General features: G+C 40.7%; 1 protein-coding gene across 4 annotated transcripts in view; it reads right to left on the reverse strand.

Annotated features, from left to right (window-relative positions):
* ADAT2 (adenosine deaminase tRNA specific 2) overlaps positions 1-19,161 on the reverse strand; it is a 54,495-nt gene that overhangs the window by 17,500 nt on the left and 17,834 nt on the right. For 3 of the 4 annotated variants that reach the window (XR_006202856.1, XM_042939979.1, XM_042939981.1), the window contains exons 2-5: positions 11,994-12,098; positions 8,823-8,973; positions 7,014-7,120; positions 2,273-2,345 (exon numbers count right to left, since the gene is read on the reverse strand). Coding sequence is in view for 3 of the 4 variants with exons in the window: in XM_042939979.1 (XP_042795913.1) it covers positions 2,273-2,345; positions 7,014-7,120; positions 8,823-8,973; positions 11,994-12,098 (436 nt within the window). In the remaining variant the exon portion in view is untranslated. Of the gene's footprint in view, positions 1-1,401; positions 2,141-2,272; positions 2,346-7,013; positions 7,121-8,822; positions 8,974-11,993; positions 12,099-19,161 lie in introns of those variants that run through there. The other variant, XM_042939980.1, reaches the window with a different exon arrangement.

The following is a 19,161-nucleotide window of genomic DNA, read 5'->3' on the forward strand; positions in this document are numbered from 1 at the left end:
GAAAGACTTTTCTATAAGGCCATCACTGGAGACAGAATCAAAAAGGTTATAACCAAAATTAAAATTTCCAGCCATGCTTAGGAATTAGGAAATAACCATTCTCCAAAACACAGTAGAGACAAAATATACATATATTGGTGAGTCTTTTCTATCCTTCCTGGTCCCATTTTATTACTTTCTTGGAACTTTTAGTATTGACTATCTGTAAGTTAAGATACCCATATACTAGTTTTAGATTTGACTTTTTATCCTAGATATTTCCCTTATTATTCATTTTTCTCCAAATTTCAATCAATAAAGTTATTTAACAAATATTTACCAAGAACCTACTTGATAGCCAGACTTACTGGTACTTACTGGTACCAGAGGAAAGATTCCAGGTTTTCTGTCTACAAATAATCCCTGAGAAAACGATGATATGAAGACAGTAAGTGCAATCAAGTCTGCTTGCAGAAAAGCCTAAGAAGCCAGAAATGAACCATGACCAACTGCAAAAAGGAATAAACTAGTCAAAGCACTAAAGTTTAATGAGAAGATAATTTTTAAAGTAGGTGAAATTGAAGAGAAGTTACACGTAACATTATTATAAATTTAAAAATCATGCATATTCTTCTCCATCAAATTTCTCAAATGCAGTTAAAAACACACATGTACAAAACCAAACAATTATAAATCTTCTGAAGCATGTAACTGTGATTAGCTGCTACTCTCAGCAATATAAAAATACTTTCACCACAATTACATTCCAGCCTGTAATGTAATTCAAAACAAACAAGTCAGACATCGCTCAAATGGCAGAACCAACAAATACAGATGCTTTGCATCAAGGAAATGAATCCACTGAAGAAATGCAACAGGAGCCTGGAGCTGGGCTTCTGGTGGAACGGTGAGGCCCCCTTCTGGGCAGACGCAGAGCACCCCAGTGTGGTTCTACAGAGCTGTTTTTCCATGGGTGCCAACCCTTAGTGCGGTCAGAAAGTATTGAGTGTCTGGGACTTCCGGCTGGGGAGACCCTTCCCAGGGTTGTGTGCCCATTTTTCAATTTTAGGTTTTAAATTCTAAGTCTGGACTTTTATAAAAAGAAATAACAATTTGATTTCAGAGTAAATAAAGCCATTCTATTTAATCATGCAACCAGCAGTCCCAACACCAAATGGCACACCCATCCCCTGTTCTCTTCTTGTTGCCATGACCCTTAAGACCCTCTAACGTACTATATAATCTATCAGGCGTATTATCTGTCTCCCCCTGCTAGAATATCAGCTCCATGAGGGCAGGATTCATCGTTTTGCTCACTGATTTGATGAACAAATGGAGCTTGGCATAGTGTAGCTGCTTGCTAATAAAGAAGGAATTGTCTCATTTCTGCTTTTATCTTTTAAGAAAATATTCATCTTCATCTTCAAAGAAGGCATAAGTAAGGTTTTATTATAGCAATATGCTATAATTTAAAAATGACACGTACTTGTTTTTAAAACTATGCATTTTCTCGAACTGCTTTATAAAAGCAAAAAGAAATCAGTTCTGAGGCACACACAATCATAATCTATATGTATACAACTCATAGACAAATTCCAAGAAAGTCATGGGCCCTTATCGCTTCTTGGCCTTTTGGCTAAGATCAAGTGTAGAGAGTCACGGGCCCTCAACACCCTGGGAGGACACAGTGGCTGCAAAGAATGAAGGACCCGATTCTGAAAAGCCAGGCCGAAAGCAGGTGTCCACAGTGTGGCACACTCCAGTCCGGACACATGCCAGGTAACGGGTCTGGATACACATTCACTGAAACTCAGGACTTTCCTGGCCCAGGCACAATGATTTTGGCAGGAAGAGCATGCACTGCTTACTAATTTCTAAAATTTCAATCTTTATTTTTATCCCCTTCTTACAATGTTCTTTAAGCTTATGGAAAAGCTAACCATTGTCTACAACTGTCAGACTTTTAAAAAGTGCTAATTTGTTCCCTGAACACAGCAAATAATAGGAGATAATTTTCCCAGGGGTTGAGGGCACATATGAACGTATGATTCAATGATGTCAACAACTTTCAGTCCAAGAATGTCGTCAAGGGGCATCAGCCTTCCCTCAGAACAAGTTCAAGGTTTCTGACATTCCTTTTTCCGAACTTTTGATTTTGGTGCTGTGAAAAGAAGAGCAAAAAAAAAAAAAAAAAAGAGAGAGAGAAAATGAAGAGGAGGGCCCATGTCAGACTCTCTTCACACAGCTTTGTCTTAAGTGAGGTTACATCATGTACAGCAAAGGGAAAACTGACCATTTGGATTTTCCTGTTTGTAGAAGGTCTTCAACATTTCCACTGCTTCCTCGGCCCGATATCCAGGAATGCACTGTTGAAATGAGAAGATTGAGGATGAATATCGCCCAATGAAACTGTGGCCTGTATCTCATACAAACAGCAATTGGGGGACAGCAGTGATGCAGGTAAGGAAGTACATTTCCAAGAGAATCGAGTACAGACTCAAACCGCGCTCCAGTCAACTATTATTTCTCAATCAACTACTATTGAAGTTACTAGCTATGTGATCTTGTGTACTGTGCCTCAGCTGCCTCATGCGTACAGTGTAGGTAATTACAGCACTTACCTCAGAAGGGTTTCATGAAGAGTAAATAAGATTACATAAAATAACACCTGTTAAATACCTGACACATCATAAGTGTTTGTTAAGCATCTGCTATGTTTTTCGACCCTTATTCACTGTTGGCCCATCAAGCGTTTGATGCTATAGAGCTACAGTTGGTAGTCCGCAGCTAAAAATGATCAACTAAGTATGATTTTTATATTTTTAAAGGGTTGTAAAAAATTTAAAAAAGAAGGAGGAGGAGGAGGAGGAGGAGGAAGAGATGTGACACAGACGTGAGTGGCTCACAAAGGCTAACATATTTACTATTAGGCTCTTTACAGAAAAAAAAGTGTCGATCTTTACTGTAGTGGATGTTTTCAAAAGGATTTAATTGGATCTATCTTTGGTATCTAACTAGAGAGAAAAGATCGATTAAGTGAAAGAATAAGAAATTATGATAAAGGTAAGGAATGAAATTATGTATAAAACACTACATGAGGATGAAACTTGAACTTGCCTTAAAGACAGCAATTATTTAAAGAGGCTGAACACAGCATTTCAGGGAAAGAGTAATAATGAGCTTGGGTTGTGTGAGGAATCCAACTAATGGGGGGTAGGGGGCCTATAGGTAAAGAAATTCAAGAGAGAAAATGAGGTCAAAATATACAGGGCTTTGAAGGTGTGTTACACGAGTTTGAACTCGATATGCTGCATCCTTCTAAGATGCACGAAATGAAAAAATGAACAGAGACTCCATGGAGGCGTACCCGGAAGCAGCCACTGGAGGGGAAGCAGCTAGTGAGTGCCAGCACAAGGGCCTGGCGAGCATGGTCTGCTGCTCAGAATGAACCTCCTTTTCCCTTCTGCCTTCAGTCAGCTCTTACCTGGACCTATGAAGCCTGAATAAACCTTCCCCATCAGAAGAAAACCTTTACGAGTTTAATGTTTTTAGATTGCACATATAAGAAGGATCGTCAGGGGCACCTGGGCTAAGCGTCCAACTCTTGACTTTGTCTCAGATCATGATCTCATGGTTTGTGAATTCAAGCCCCTCGCTGGGCTCTGTGCAGACAATATAGAGCTTGCGTGGGATTCCCTCTCTCCCTCTCTCTCTGCCCCTCCTACTTGTACACACACACACCCTCTCTCTCTCAAAATAAATAAATAAACTTAAAAAAGATCATATAGTATTTGTCTTTCTCTGTTTGATTTCTTTCACTTGGCATAATGCCCTCAAGGTCCATTCATGTTGTCCTAAATGGCAGGATTTCCTTCTTTTTTACGGCTGAATAATATTCTATTGCATATGTATTAAAATATATATATATATATATATATTATATATTTATTATATATTATATGTGTGTGTGTGTATACACACACACACACACACACACACACACACACACATATACAGAGAGAGAGAGAGAGAACATTCTAATTATAGAAGCAAAGAATAGAATGGTAGTTGCCAGGGGTGGAGGGGTGGGGGTTGTGGGGAATGAGACAGTGCAAAGGGTACAAACTTTCAACTATAAGGTAAGTTCTATAAGGTGAGGATCTAAGGAACAGCACAGTGACTATAGTTAACAACACTGTATTGTGTACTTAAAAGCTGTGAAGAGAATAGAGCTTAAACGTTCTGACCATAACAACAAAATGGTAATTATGTGAGGTGAATGGTGTGTTAACTAACTTTATTGTGGTAAACATTTCACAATCTATACGTCTAACAAATCATCTCACTGTACACCTTAAACTTTACACAATGTTATATGTCAATTACATCTCAGTAAAGCTGGGGGGGGAAATATCCCAATAACCTTCCTTTGACCCTGCCCCTCAAGCAAGCTACTACCCTGCTACTACCCTGCTGCTCCCACAGACTCCTGGCCGTCGCTTGTGTGGCTCTCATTTCCTCTTCAATCTCATCCATGCTGGCTTGTGCTCCCAGATCTCCCAAGGGCCCCTACTGACCAAAACACTGGTTTCCTTTCCATTGTCCTCAACTCTCTGCAATGGAAGAGACTACTGAGCATTCTCGCTTCTTTTTAGAGCTCTCTCCTCCTTTGGCTTCTCTGTTCTCACAACCTTCTCAGACCATTCTAACCATGGTGGGTCAGTCCCATTCTCCTCACGCTACACTGTTTGTGCTCCTCAGAGCTCCCACCTCTCCTCATGTTCTCATGAGCACCAAACAAGCACAAAGCACTCTCCCCTCCTGTGAGGTCAAAGCAGTGGTCCTCCACCTTGGCTGCTCAGTGGAATCGACTGGGAACTCTCTTAAGAAAATACTAATATTCCACCTCCTCCACCCTCTCACCTTATACAGTTGGTCTGGGGCAGGGACCTCCCACAGGCACACTTAAAAAGCTCTACAATATGCAGTCTGGGATGAGATTTACTGAGTTACAGATGGAGAAGGAAATTGCATCACTCTAAGATACCAACACAGTATTTTCAACTATTCATTATAGCAATAAATTGTGACTTTAATAAAAAGCACACATTCTTATTAAAATAAACTTTTAAAAATGGAGCAGGTACGTATTATAAACAATCACTATCTTCTCTGAAAAGAATAGTTCTGTAGGTCTCCTCTATGAGCTTAATTCAGCTTATAATATAGCATTAAAGGATCTATGATTCTGCAATACAAAAATAGTATCCCACCTCCCACACCCGCCCCCCTACCTGAACCAACCAAATAAAGGAAGAAAACACAGGATCCAGAAGCCTAGGGTGTCAATGCTTCTTTAGAATTTCAAACACTTAAAAACAAAAACAACATAATTTGGCATCAGACCTGGAGATACGGCTTCAAATAATGGTCACTCCTTTCACTGGGACCAGTTAGTCCAAGTACACACACTATGATCTTATTCTTTGGTTCAGAGAGATCAACTCTGTGCAGAGACGTGTAAGAGAGGACTGTTTGGGCACTCAGCGTCACTGACGTGTTGGAGAGAAATTTTCTACCTATGTCTGATATCCAAGGGCTCATCCTTGTTCTGCCCAGGAGCTTTGAGAAATTCTTTAGATCTTTTTCATAAATGAAGTACAGGGTCAGCAATTTACTTGCAAAGAGTTATGTAAATAAAATCTGAGCTACTAACAGAAGTGATTGGGAAAAATCAAATCACTTTGCACATTATTTTTTATTTTATTTATTTATTAGAGAGAGAGAGAGGATGCAAGTGAGCGAGGGCAGAGAGAGAGAGAGAGAGAGAGAGAAGCTGTGCTCATGCTCACCCGAAGTGGGGCTTGTGCTCCCCCAAAGCAGGGCACGAACTCCCCCGAAGTGGGACTCGAGCTCACCCCATGCGGGGCTTGAACTCACGGGCCATGAGGTCATGACCTGAGCCGAAACTGAGCCACCCAGGCACCCTGAAGATTTTTTTAACGGTCAAGCTGATAGTATTATTTATTCTCTGTTGTTCGATTATAATTTCTTTTCCGATGTGATGTTAAAAGTTATCTATTCTCAAATATACAGAAGTCGTTAGGAAAGCTAATGTTCAGCTGGAAAAACTCAAAATAGAATGTTTTCCAAAACTTGTTCTCAGTGGGATTCAGCCAAATTTAGCCCTTCATAGGTACTTGGTATTCTCCTAAGAATATCTGAGGTCTTGTAAGAATATCTGAGGTCTTTGAAGTTAACTGCCCACCATGTCAAGCCTTTGTTAAATACTTTTCATTTTAAAACATAATACTTCAGGATTAACTTTGGAGAAAAAAAAAAACATCACACCGGTTTATGAAAAACGATATGTATCTACAGGCCAAACTCTGAAATACAAATTCCCACTGCTCATAGCCTTAAACATAAAAACTTGGGGAGAGGTGGCAAGATTAAAGGGAAAGTAGAATTTTTAAAGGAAAACAAAACAATGTGGATCCTAGGGCCTGGGGGAAATTTCAGTACTGAAAAGGCAGGGGGAACAAATAATGAAAACACAGGTATTAATTGCTACACACCAAAAATAGTACATAGTGATAAAGCAAAATGATTGGCTAAGTGCAAAAATATTGTGTGTGCACTGTAAATAGCACGTACTGTTACTGACAGAGTCCAAGCTTCTCCTAAACTCGGTACAGCACAGAGCTGGGGACACGCAGAGTGAAAATGCCAACAGTGACCACATCTCCAAACATCCCTGAAGGTGTTGGTAAAGACTGTCAGGAGAGACACCCTGGAAGGTTGGGGACTTTCCTTCTGGAAAGGTTCTGTTAATTAAGGGAGCCAAGCACTTACCTGGAAATGATTACCTGTCATCTTATACTGAGGCATAAATGAACTTGACTAGTGGTCCCAGAGTCTGCCTGGTCCTAGCATGGCTCTTTGGTATACTGACCACACTTGAACAATTCCCAAACCCATACAGAAATCAAAGGAATGAGAAAGAAAGAGGAAACATTAGCAGGTCATATTACCTGAAATGGTCTCCCAGTATTTGGTAAATCAGCAGAGGCAATATTTAGAACGGAGCCACAACCACCAAATCGTTCGTTCTGACAGCCATATACCACCAGCGGAATTTATGGGAAAGAATTAAGGTCCCGAAGCAAATGTGCAGTTCAAGTACGTACAGTGACAAGACCAGGGTAGGTTTATACCAGCCAGCCGGGAGAGAAGAAGTTCAGGCTACTTTTAAAAAGTCAAGCGTAGGCTTAGTCTTAAAAATCAGACAATCCATGGGGCGCCTGGGTGGCGCAGTCGGTTAAGCGTCCGACTTCAGCCAGGTCACGATCTCACGGTCCGTGAGTTCGAGCCCCGCGTCAGGCTCTGGGCTGATGGCTCAGAGCCTGGAGCCTGTTTCCGATTCTGTGTCTCCCTCTCTCTGTCCCTCCCCCGTTCATGCTCTGTCTCTCTCTGTCCCAAAAATAAATAAACGTTGAAAAAAAAAAAAAATTAAAAAAAAAAAAAATCAGACAATCCAGTTACACAAAAGAAGGAGGTCTAAAGGATTTAGAAACTAACATCTCACAACTGCAAATCATAAAAACCGAATACATGGCTACTAAACATTCACAGTTTGGTATTCTCTCTAGTCTTTCTTAACCTACTTTCTGTGAATCATTAGGGAACTGGAGCCAGAAAGGAAGTAGGAATTTAATCCAGGGATTTGCACCTTTTAAAAATAGGATTGTTGGTGGCACCTGGGTGGCTCAGTCAGTTGAGCATCCGACTTCGGCTCAGGTCATGATCTCACAGTCCGTGAGTTCCGGCCCCACATCAGGCTCTGTGCTGACAGCTCGGAGCCTGGAGCCTGCTTCGGATTCTGTGTCTCCCTCTCTCTCTGCCCCTCCCCCACTCATGCTCTGCTCTCTCTGTCTCTCAAAAACTAATAAATGTTAAAAATTTTTAAAAATAATAATAAAAATAAATAAATACATAAAAATAGGATTGTCCCCTATTCTTTCCCCAAATAAAATACAACATGTGCCCCAATATAAAACAGACTAAGGCTGAGCCGCGACATAAGGCAGGTTGGGGAGAGGGGCTAAGTTGACTCTAACTCCCCTTTTACAAAGTAAAGACTGTACATACATGTTATCATACTCAAAACCCTCTGTTATTTTTAAAGTGATGAATTTTTTCACACATACATAGCAAAGTAAGTACATAAAAATGTGCATGTATGAAATTAAGTTTTTGAACTAGCAAATAATTTTTTAAAGATCTTAGAGACAAACTTGCTACACTCAGTATTTGTGTTGCTTACTATGAAAGACACAATTCAAAGAGTTTTTCATTCCCCATTTATTTATAATTATATTATCGTAAGTGATGTGTTTTTTTACCTGGTATTTACTCTGACTTAATACTTTTCATACATTGTAACAGGTACTCATGGCAAAAATAAACAAAAACATATAAACAGAAAGAAAAAATTTAAATCACCTATAATCTATTATCCAAAGGTGCATATTCTTCAGATCTTTCTCTGCACACAGTTCTATAATCTACTTTAATTTGTGATTTATCCTCCCACAGCAGTTTGTTAGCTCTTAGTTTCTTTCTCTAGTTCATTTGGTTAACAGTTTTACGTCTATTGACATAGAATGAAGTAATTTTGTTATTTAAAAATCTTTCCTAAATATTTTTTGGCCAAGGGGCACAATATTTTATAACTTGTTTCATAAGTCTGCCTTCACATATTAGAAAGCAGGTTATGTGTCCGGCCATTTTCAAGTTTATAGGAAGGGCCCAAGACATGAACTCACAAAGTCAAAGGATACTCATCAGGCGGAGAGCAGCTGCACACATAATACACGGCTCCACAGTGACATACAGCACGGTGTGTTCAAATACTTCAGAAGGACTCTTGCCACTTTGGTGGCACCAGTCCAGGGCCTGATCGATGGCCACCATTTCTGCATGTCGAGTAGCCTGGAAAAAGAGAGGTGCTTGCATCAACACGTAACTGTGTTTTACAAACACTCAAAAATAAGTACCCAAAATGGGCCTAATGTTTCTGCCAATGTTTTAATGAGTAAGGGTTTCAGGGACACTCTTAGCAGTTGACAATGTATTCCCCGGTTCAAGTACCATAGCTTCACCAATGCAAGACAGCGAATTTGAGATGCCATGTGATTTATGCTATATTTTTATTTAAGTACCTAAGAACTTCAGGGGACGCTCTTTCAATTAAATGCCACGGAGAATAGAAGTCTCAAAACAAAACAAAACAAAAAAAGAGTCCAGGGTTTGTGAATACTCTAGGGGAAGCCTGAAGTCTTCACAAGCACGTGCTCCAATTTCAGATATTTTAAAGGCCACCCCTCACCTAACTCTAAGCGAATCCATATTTAGTTTACTGGAATGTCATCACTTCTATTTTCTTTGGGATGAGATTTAATATTCTGGCAGACTTTAGAGAAAACCAGAGATTTGGTATGAGTCTTGGATACCTCATGGGTGGTAGGAGAATGCAGGGGAAATCACACAGCATTTGGAAATACCCATACTTAACTCTGAATCCTGACTGTGGCCTCACTCATTATGTGGCCTTGGGCAAGTTACATAACTTCTCTAAGCCTTGGGTCCACCATGTGTAAAACAATGTATGCTGGCATGTAAACCTCATAAAACACTGAATTACATGAAGCAGATGTTGCACGCTATATATGTACTCTGCTATGCAGTAATTGTTAATAACATTCAAGATGATCACACTTGTCAATAAATTTACGCTGATTGCTAAGAACAAGTCATTGTGCTAAATCCTATGTGAGGTTAAAGAGTCTGTCCTCAACAAGTATAAAATCTGGTGAGGCAAACAGTTGCTAACCTGTGACACAGAGTAGGGTGTGGAAAATGGTGGCACAGTGGCCCAAGGTGCCGTGGAAGCTGGACGCAGGTGGAAGCTATGCTGGTCCAGAATTATGAACTCAGAGTGTAAGGTATTTTAGAGAACTGGTTCCCAAACCTGCCTGCATACCAGACCTAACTGGGGAGCTTAAAAAGTTTCCCCAACTCCAGTGCTTTTCCAAAAATCAAATTCAGGGGTGCCTGGGTGGCTCAGTCGGTTGAGCGCCCGACTTCGGCTCAGGTCATGATCTCACGGTTTGTGAGTTCGAGCCCCGTGTCGGGCTCTGTGCTGACAGCTCAGAGCCTGGAACCTGCTTCGGATTCTGTGTCTCCCTCTCTCTCTGCCCCTCCCCCACTCATGCTCTGTCTCTCTCTCTCTCTGTCAAAAATAAATAAACATTAAAAAAAAATTTTTTTTTAACTCAAATTCAGAATTACTGAATCAAGTCTCCCCAGAATTCTCTGTAAGTAACCATTAAACTGAATCACTGCAATCAACCTCTCTGTTAGTGTGCGGAGCCAGAAGCTAAGTCAGGACAAGTAGAAAACACACCGCTGGAAGAGGTGATGGCAGTGAAAGGCGTGGTGGTAGTATCAGAGCCAAAAGTAGGACTCGGGTCTCCTCATTGGGGGTCAAGAGTTTTTCTATGCTGCTTTATAGGGTAATCTTCTATAGGACACCGAATACCAAGATAAATGCAGGCTAATTTCAAGATACAGAAGAAACCCAGGTCATCGGAGGGATAGATGGATGATGTTAGGGCATTCAAAGTTCTCATGTAAAGATACCATACTGAAGCACAAAATGTAATTAGGGAGATAGGACAATCATTTAAAATACAGAATTCTACTCCCAGACAAGTATCTGTATATTCACTAATTGCTACATTATGCTTATTACTTCTCTCACAAATGTTTTGATAGCCACATAATAATTGCTTTGATGAATCTGGGTTCCTAGTTTGCATGTGCTCTTTTTTGTTTTATTTTTTTTTTTATAGATATGATGGATAAACTTTAAATTTCCCACAGCACCATTACCAACATCAGCTTGTTCTCTAACTCCCAAGATCAAATAATAAGATCAAAGTCTGTGTGAGTGATGTTATGGTTATAACCTGTCCATGAGTCCAGCTAGTACTTCTTGTCGTCATAAAATTATGACAGGGGCGCCTGGGTGGCTCAGTCGGTTAAGTGTCCGACTTAGGCTCGGGTCATGATCTCACAGCTCATGATCTCACAGCTCATGATCTCACAGCTCGTGAGTTCAAGCCCCGCATCAGGCTCTGTGCTGACAGCTCAGAGCCTGGAGCCTGCTTCAGATTCTGTGTCTCCCTCTCTCTCTGCCCCTCCCCTGCTCAGGCTCTGTTTCTCTCTCTCTCAAAAATAAATAAAAACATTTAAAATTTTTTTTGTTTTAATCATAAAATTATGACACACTGTTGTGATATCAAGAAGTATTGCCTCAATTCATGAACTCCTCAACCTAAGCACAATAATATAAAGGCACACAAGCTATTAAAGTGTACATGTAGGTTTAGAGACATCAGGTGGTAGACTTTATCCCATGAATTCTCTAATACACAGTTTCCTTTATACAGTCCTTTTATACCTCCAAAGATATAAACTGAAGGTGATTGTTTAATTTACCAGGAGGAATACATTATTTCAAGGTACTAAAAAATGTGATACGAGTTAAATTGATATGTTTTGTAAAGTGGAATTTCCATATATTAGATTTGCTTAAGATGGAGATTAGAGTCATTTCTTTAGTATTGAAGCTCCAATGTAATAAAAGCCCCTCTTGAGGTTCATTCAAGTGTTTACTTGAGTGAACTCCATGACATAGAAAATTAACTGCAAAGATTCTACTGCTCCATTAAGTTTTTCTGAATTTTCCAAATTTTAAAAAACCAACATGTATTACTTTCATAATCAGAAAAAAAAGGCATTCAAAAAAAGAAATGTTAAGAGAAACTACCCTTCCGTTGATACCTACAAGTCTCTACACAGACCCATCTTCTCACCAACTGTGATGAAGTTCAGGGCACTCCTACCTTTACCTGGATGTTTGCAATTATACTATTCAATTGACATACGTTTTTGGTTTGATTAACTTCATTTCGTCCCTTCCCCACAACTTCATTGTTGTAGACCATGAGACAGCCAACGGGAACTTCAGTATTTTCTAGGGCTTCTTTGGCCTAAAAGACAAAGTGGAAAATTTAAGATGTAATGCTCAATGCTTGAAAAGACTACAGGAAAGAAATAGGTGCAACGTGAACACACACATATAAGCACTGAACAAAGAAATACCACAGAGTTCTCCCTCTCCTCAAATTCAGTTCAGTACTTAGTGCCTTTGTTCTCCATTCTTTCCATATTAAAGGAGACTCAAGAACAAACTCCCTTTACAGGTTCTGAGCCCCCTGGTTTTTTCTTCTCATTGGAAGCAGAAGTGAGCAAAAGACTATTATTGACTCTTGTTCTTAAACTGGCAGGGTCTCTGCAACTTTTCAGAGATCATATGTGTGTGTGTGTGTGTGTGTGTGTGTGTGTGTGTGTGTGTGTGTACATATATATATATATTTGCAAAGGGAAAGAATAACATGTATAAATAATAACATCCATTTCTTGTTGAAATTCTACTTGCTTAATTTTTTTGTTTCTCTAAATAGTATAGAAAATATCCTCTTGAGTTCTAATAGCATAAAAGTAACCAGACTGGATGCCTCTCTGTCCTCACAATTTCTGTTTCAACACAAGAAAAGCCTAAGACTGCTTTGTGTTAAAATGGCACAACCACTTTGGAGAACACTTTGGAAATTTCTTTAAAAAGTAAACATGCATAGAGCCTATGAACAAATTCCACTCCTAAGTATTTATTTAAGAGAAGGGAATATATGTCCAAAAAAAAAAAAAAAAAACCTTGTAAAAGAATGCTCAGGAGGAGCCAAGATGGCAGAACAGCATGGAAGCTTTCTGTGTGTCTCGCATCCATGAAATACAACCAGATCAACACTGAACCATCCTACACACCTAGAAAACTGATTGGAGGATCAACACAACAATCTGCACATCCTGAACCACAGAATTCAGCAGGTACGCGGCGTGGAGAGCTGAACTTGGGGAGCAAGAAAACCTGAAAGGTAGGGAACTGCTTTTGTGGGCGGAGAGAGGACAGAGACGGGGAGGCGGGGAGAATATGGGAAAATCACCCTTCCCCAAAAGCAACGGGAGAGAAAGTGGAAAACTGGAAACAGCCACAGGGACTAAACTAAAAAGGGAGAAAGCAGAAAGGAGAGGGTTTAAATTCCATTAAGACTGTAACAAGGGGAGCGCAAAGGCTGCAACTCCGCAGCTCCATACCTGGAGGTGCTCTGGTGGGAAGGGTGAATCCCCAGGAACAAGTGGGGTCCGGGAGGTTCTCGGGGCACACAGGGAAAAGCAGTTCCACTGCTGGAAGGACATTTGGTAGAGACTGTTGAAGCCACCTGGTCCCAGAAGACCCCAGAAGGTGGCCACATTCACTGGTGCTGGGGCAAGGTTGTTAAGGGTGAAGCCTGGTGCCAGATGTGTGTTGTGATTTTCCATAATCCCTGAGATGCTGCTGCTACACAGTCTCACAAACATCTTCTGGGATGGGCTGGCACCTGGCTGCAGTCTCGGGGCACTGGCAACAACAGAGTCCAGTGGGCGTACCTGTGTACAGCCGATATTTGGCCATTGCTCATTTGGCCATTGCTCGGTGAGACCCTCCTGCAGCGGGGCGGAACGGGTCAAAGCCTCAATCCCTCAGAAGTAGGGGGCCAGGGAAAATGGCCGCATCTGAGACAAGGCTTGGGAGACAGATGCCGCCTGGGGACTGGTCACAGAGAGTGAAGAACTGGGGAGTGGACGAGAGCTGAAGACGGAGGGCGGGTGCGCGATTGCTGATCCGGGAGAACAGACTGCGTAGCTGGTGGCGCCATTTTCACTGCTCCCTCGCATGCACATATGCACCTACCAGCCTCGCAACAATCCACCCCAGTAGGCTAGCAGCGCCATCTAGTGGAGAGCGGAGCTGTTACACTAAGCCCCACTCAACTGGGCCAACATCACTCTTCAAGAACACAAGCCTCACTGCCTACTTAATTTATGGACTATAAAGAGCTACATTGGCTTCTAGGGGCAAACGAAGCAATTTTAGTCCTACTTCAATCTGTGAGCAGGTTCATCTATTCAATTTTCTTTCTTTTTTTTTTCCTTTTTCTCTTTTACAATTCTTTTCTTTTTCTTGAATACAGAAAGAGAAAAAATTCATTTCTATTTTCAATTTTTATTAAAAATATCTTTCTTTAATTTTGGTTACTATACTTTTTACTTTTGTGTAAATTTTTTCAAATTCTACTTTATTTCCATCATTTTATTTTAGTCTACTTCAGTGTACTCACCTTTTCAAATTCCCAAACAATTTCCTTTTTTTTCTTTCTTTTTCTTTTTTCCTCTTTTTCATTTCTTTCCTTTTCTTGAATGCAGAAAGAGAAAAACTTCATTTTTACTTTCAATTTCTATTAAAAATATTTTTATTTAATTTTTATTACTATATTTTTTGCTATTAGGTAAGTTTTTTCAAATTCTATTTTACTTCCATCACTTTATTTTGGTCTACTACAGTGTATTCACTTTTTCAAATTTTCAAATGATTTTTTTTCTTTTCTTTTTTTATCTTTTTTCTCTTTTTCATTTCTTTTCTTTTTTCTTAAATACAGAAAATGAAAAAATTCATATTTATTTTTAATTTTTATTAAAAATATTTTTCGTTAATTTTTTCTACTACATTCTTTACTTTTGTGTATATTTTTTCAAATTCTACTTTACCCCCATCATCTCATTTTAGTCTACTTCAGTGTATTTATTTTTTTCAAATTCTCAAACAATTTCCTTCCCCCTCTTTTTTTCTCTAATCTGTCAAACCACTTCCAAACCCCAACCAAAACACACCTAGGATCTAGCATCATCTATTCGATTTTTGCGTGTGTGTGTTTTTAATTTTTAATTTCAATATTTAATTTTAATTTATTTCAATTTTTCTACCTCATTAATTCCTTTTCTCCCTTCAAAATGACAAAACAAAGGAATTCACCCCCCAAAAAAGAGCACGAAGAAACGACAGCCAGGGATTTAACCAACACAGATACAAGCAAGATGTCTGAACCAGAATCTAGAATCACGATAATAAGAATACTAGCTGGAGTCGAAAATACATTAGAATCCCTTTCTGCAGAGATAAAAGAAGTAAAAAATAGCCAGAATGAAATTAAAAATGCTATAACTGAGCTGCAATCATGGATGGATGCAGCAGCAGCAAGGATGGACGAGGCAGAACAGAGAATCAGCGATATAGAGGACAAACTTATAGAGAATAAGGAAGCAGAAAAACAGAGGGAGATTAAGGCAAAAGAGCACGATTTGAGAATTAGAGAAATCAATGACTCGTTAAAAAGGAACAACGTAAGAATCATAGGGGTCCCAGAAGAAGAAGAGAGAGAAACAGGGATAGAGGGGTTATGTGAGCAAATGATAGCGGAAAACTTTCCTAACCTGGGGAAAGACACAGATATCAAAATCCAGGAAGCACAGAGGACCCACATTAGGTTCAACAAAAACCGACCATCAACAAGGCATATCATACTCAAATTCACAAAATACTCAGGCAAGGAGAGAATTATGAAAGCAGCAAGGGAAAAAAAGTCCCTAACCTACAAGGGAAGACAGATCAGGTTTGCAGCACAGAAACTTGGCAGGCCAGAAGGGAGTGGTGGGATATATTCAGTGTGTTGAATCAGAAAAATATGCAGCCATGAATTCTTTATCCAGCAAGGCTGCCATTCAAAATAGAAGGAAAGATGAAAGGTTTCCCAGACAAACAAAAATTAAAGGAGTTTGTGACCACTAAACCAGCCCTGCAAGAAATTTTATGGGGGACTTTCTGAGGGGAGAAGAGATGAAAATATATATATATAATATATATATATATATATATATACACACACATATACACCAAAAGCAACAAAAGATTAGAAACGACCGGAGAGAAATCTCTTCTTTAGGATGGTGGCGTAGGAGGACGCGGGGCTCACAGCGCGTCCGGCCGATCACTTAGATTCCACCTACACCTGCCTAAAGAACCCAGAAAACCGCCAGAGGATTAGCAGAAGGGAGTCTCAGGAGTCAAGCGCAGACTAGAGGCCCACGGAAGAGGGTAGGAAGGGCGGCGAGGCGGTGCACGCTCCACGGACTGGCGGGAGGGAGCCGGGGCGGAGGGGCGGCTCGCCGGCCAAGCAGAGCCCCCGAGTCTGGCTGGCAAAAGCGGAGGGGCCGGACGGACTGTGTTCCGACAGCAAGCGCGACTTAGCGTCTGGGAGGTCATAAGTTATCAGCTCTGCTCGGAAAGCGGGAAGGCTGGAGGACAAAGGGAGGGAGAGCTGCTGAGCCCCCGGACGGCAGAGCTCAGCTTGGCGGGGAACAAAGGCGCCAGTGCCATCTCCCCCGCCCATCCCCCAACCAAAATCCCAAAGGGAACCAGTTCCTGCCAGGGAACTTGCTCGCTCCGCGCAAACACCCAACTCTGTGCTTCTGCGGAGCCAAACCTCCGGCAGCGGATCTGACTCCCTCCCGCTGCCACAGGGCTCCTCCTGAAGTGGATCACCTAAGGAGAAGCGAGCTAAGCCTGCCCCTCCAGCCCCCGTGCACCTTGCCTACCCACCCCAGCTAATACGCCAGATCCCCAGCAACACAAGCCTGGCAGTGTGCAAGTAGCCCAGACGGAACACGCCACCCCACAGTGAATCCCGCCCCTAGGAGAGGGGAAGAGAAGGCACACACCAGTCTGACTGTGGCCCCAGCAGTGGGCTGGGGGCAGACATCGGGTCGGACTGCGGCCCCGCCCACTAACTCCAGTTATACACCACAGCACAGGGGAAGTGCACTGCAGGTCCTCACGACTCCAGAGACTCTCCAAAATGACCAAACGGAAGAATTCCCCTCAGAAGAATCTCCAGGAAATAACAACAGCTAATGAACTGATCAAAAAGGATTTAAATAATATAACAGAAAGTGAATTTAGAATAATAGTCATAAAATTAATCGCTGGGCTTGAAAACAGTATACAGGACAGCAGAGAATCTCTTGCCATAAAGATCGAGGGACTAACGAACAGTCACGAGGAGTTGAAAAACGCTTTAAACGAAATGCAAAACAAAATGGAAACCACAATGGCTCGGCTTGAAGAGGCAGAGGAGAGAATAGGTGAACTAGAAGATAAAGTTATGGAAAAAGAGGAAGCTGAAAGAAAGAGAGATAAAAAAATCCAGGAGTATGAGGGGAAAATTAGAGAACTAAGTGATACACTAAAAAAAAATAATATATGCATAATTGGTATCCCAGAGGAGGAAGAGAGAGGGAAAGGTGCTGAAGGGGTACTTGAACAAATTATAGCTGAGAACTTCCCCGAACTGGGGAAGGAAAAAGGCATTGAAATCCAAGAGGCACAGAGAACTCCCTTCAGACGTAACTTGAATCGATCTTCTGCACGACATATCATAGTGAAACTGGCAAAATACAAGGATAAAGAGAAAATTCTGAAAGCAGCAAGGGATAAACGTGCCCTCACATATAAAGGGAGACCTATAAGACTCGTGACTGATCTCTCCTTTGAAACTTGGCAGGCCAGAAAGGCTTGGCACGATATCTACAGTGTGCTAAACAGAAAAAATATGCAGCCGAGAATCCTTTATCCAGCAAGTCTGTCATTTAGAATAGAAGGAGAGATAAAGGTCTTCCCAAACAAACAAAAACTGAAGGAATTTGTCACCACGAAACCAGCCCTACAAGAGATCCTAAGGGGGATCCTGTGAGACAAAGTACCAGAGACATCACTACAAGCATAAAACATACAGACATCACAATGACTCTAAACCCATATCTTTCTATAATAACACTGAATGTAAACGGATTAAATGCGCCAACTAAAAGACATAGGGTATCAGAATGGATAAAAAAACAAGACCCATCTATTTGCTGTCTACAAGAGACTCATTTTAGATCTGAGGACACCTTTAGATTGAGAGTGAGGGGATGGAGAACTATCTATCATGCTCCTGGAAGCCAAAAGAAAGCTGGAGTAGCCATACTTATATCAGACAAACTAGACTTTAAATTAAAGGCTGTAACAAGAGATGAAGAAGGGCATTATATAATAATCACAGGGTCTATCCACCAGGAAGAGCTAACTATTATAAATGTCTATGCGCCAAATACCCGAGCCCCCAGATATATAAAACAATTACTCATAAACATAAGCAACCTTATTGATAAGAATGTGGTCATTGCAGGGGACTTTAACACCCCACTTACAGAAATGGATAGATCATCTAGACACACAGTCAATAAAGAAACAAGGGCCCTGAATGATACATTGGATCAGATGGACTTGACAGATATATTTAGAACTCTGCATCCCAAAGCAACAGAATATACTTTCTTCTCGAGTGCACATGGAACATTCTCCAAGATAGATCATATACTGGGTCACAAAACAGCCCTTCATAAGTTTACAAGAATTGAAATTATACCATGCATACTTTCAGACCACAATGCTATGAAGCTTGAAATCAACCACAGGAAAAAGTCTGGAAAACCTCCAAAAGCATGGAGGTTAAAGAACACCCTACTAACGAATGAGTGGGTCAACCAGGCAATTAGAGAAGAAATTAAAACATATATGGAAACAAACGAAAATGAAAATACAACAATCCAAACGCTTTGGGATGCAGCGAAGGCAGTCCTGAGAGGAAAATACATTGCAATCCAGGCCTATCTCAAGAAACAAGAAAAATCCCAAATACAAAACCTAACAGCACACCTAAAGGAAATAGAAGCAGAACAGCAAAGGCAGCCTAAACCCAGCAGAAGAAGAGAAATAATAAAGATCAGAGCAGAAATAAACAATATAGAATCTAAAAAAACTGTAGAGCAGATCAACGAAACCAAGAGTTGGTTTTTTGAAAAAATAAACAAAATTGACAAACCTCTAGCCAGGCTTCTCAAAAAGAAAAGGGAGATGACCCAAATAGATAAAATCATGAATGAAAATGGAATGATTACAACCAATCCCTCAGAGATACAAACAATTATCAGGGAATACTATGAAAAATTATATGCCAGCAAATTGGACAACCTGGAAGAAATGGACAAATTTCTAAACACCCACACTCTTCCAAAACT

Source organism: Panthera leo, chromosome B2 (assembly GCF_018350215.1).
Source record: "Panthera leo isolate Ple1 chromosome B2, P.leo_Ple1_pat1.1, whole genome shotgun sequence".
In the NCBI taxonomy this organism is placed as follows: Eukaryota; Metazoa; Chordata; class Mammalia; order Carnivora; family Felidae; genus Panthera; species Panthera leo.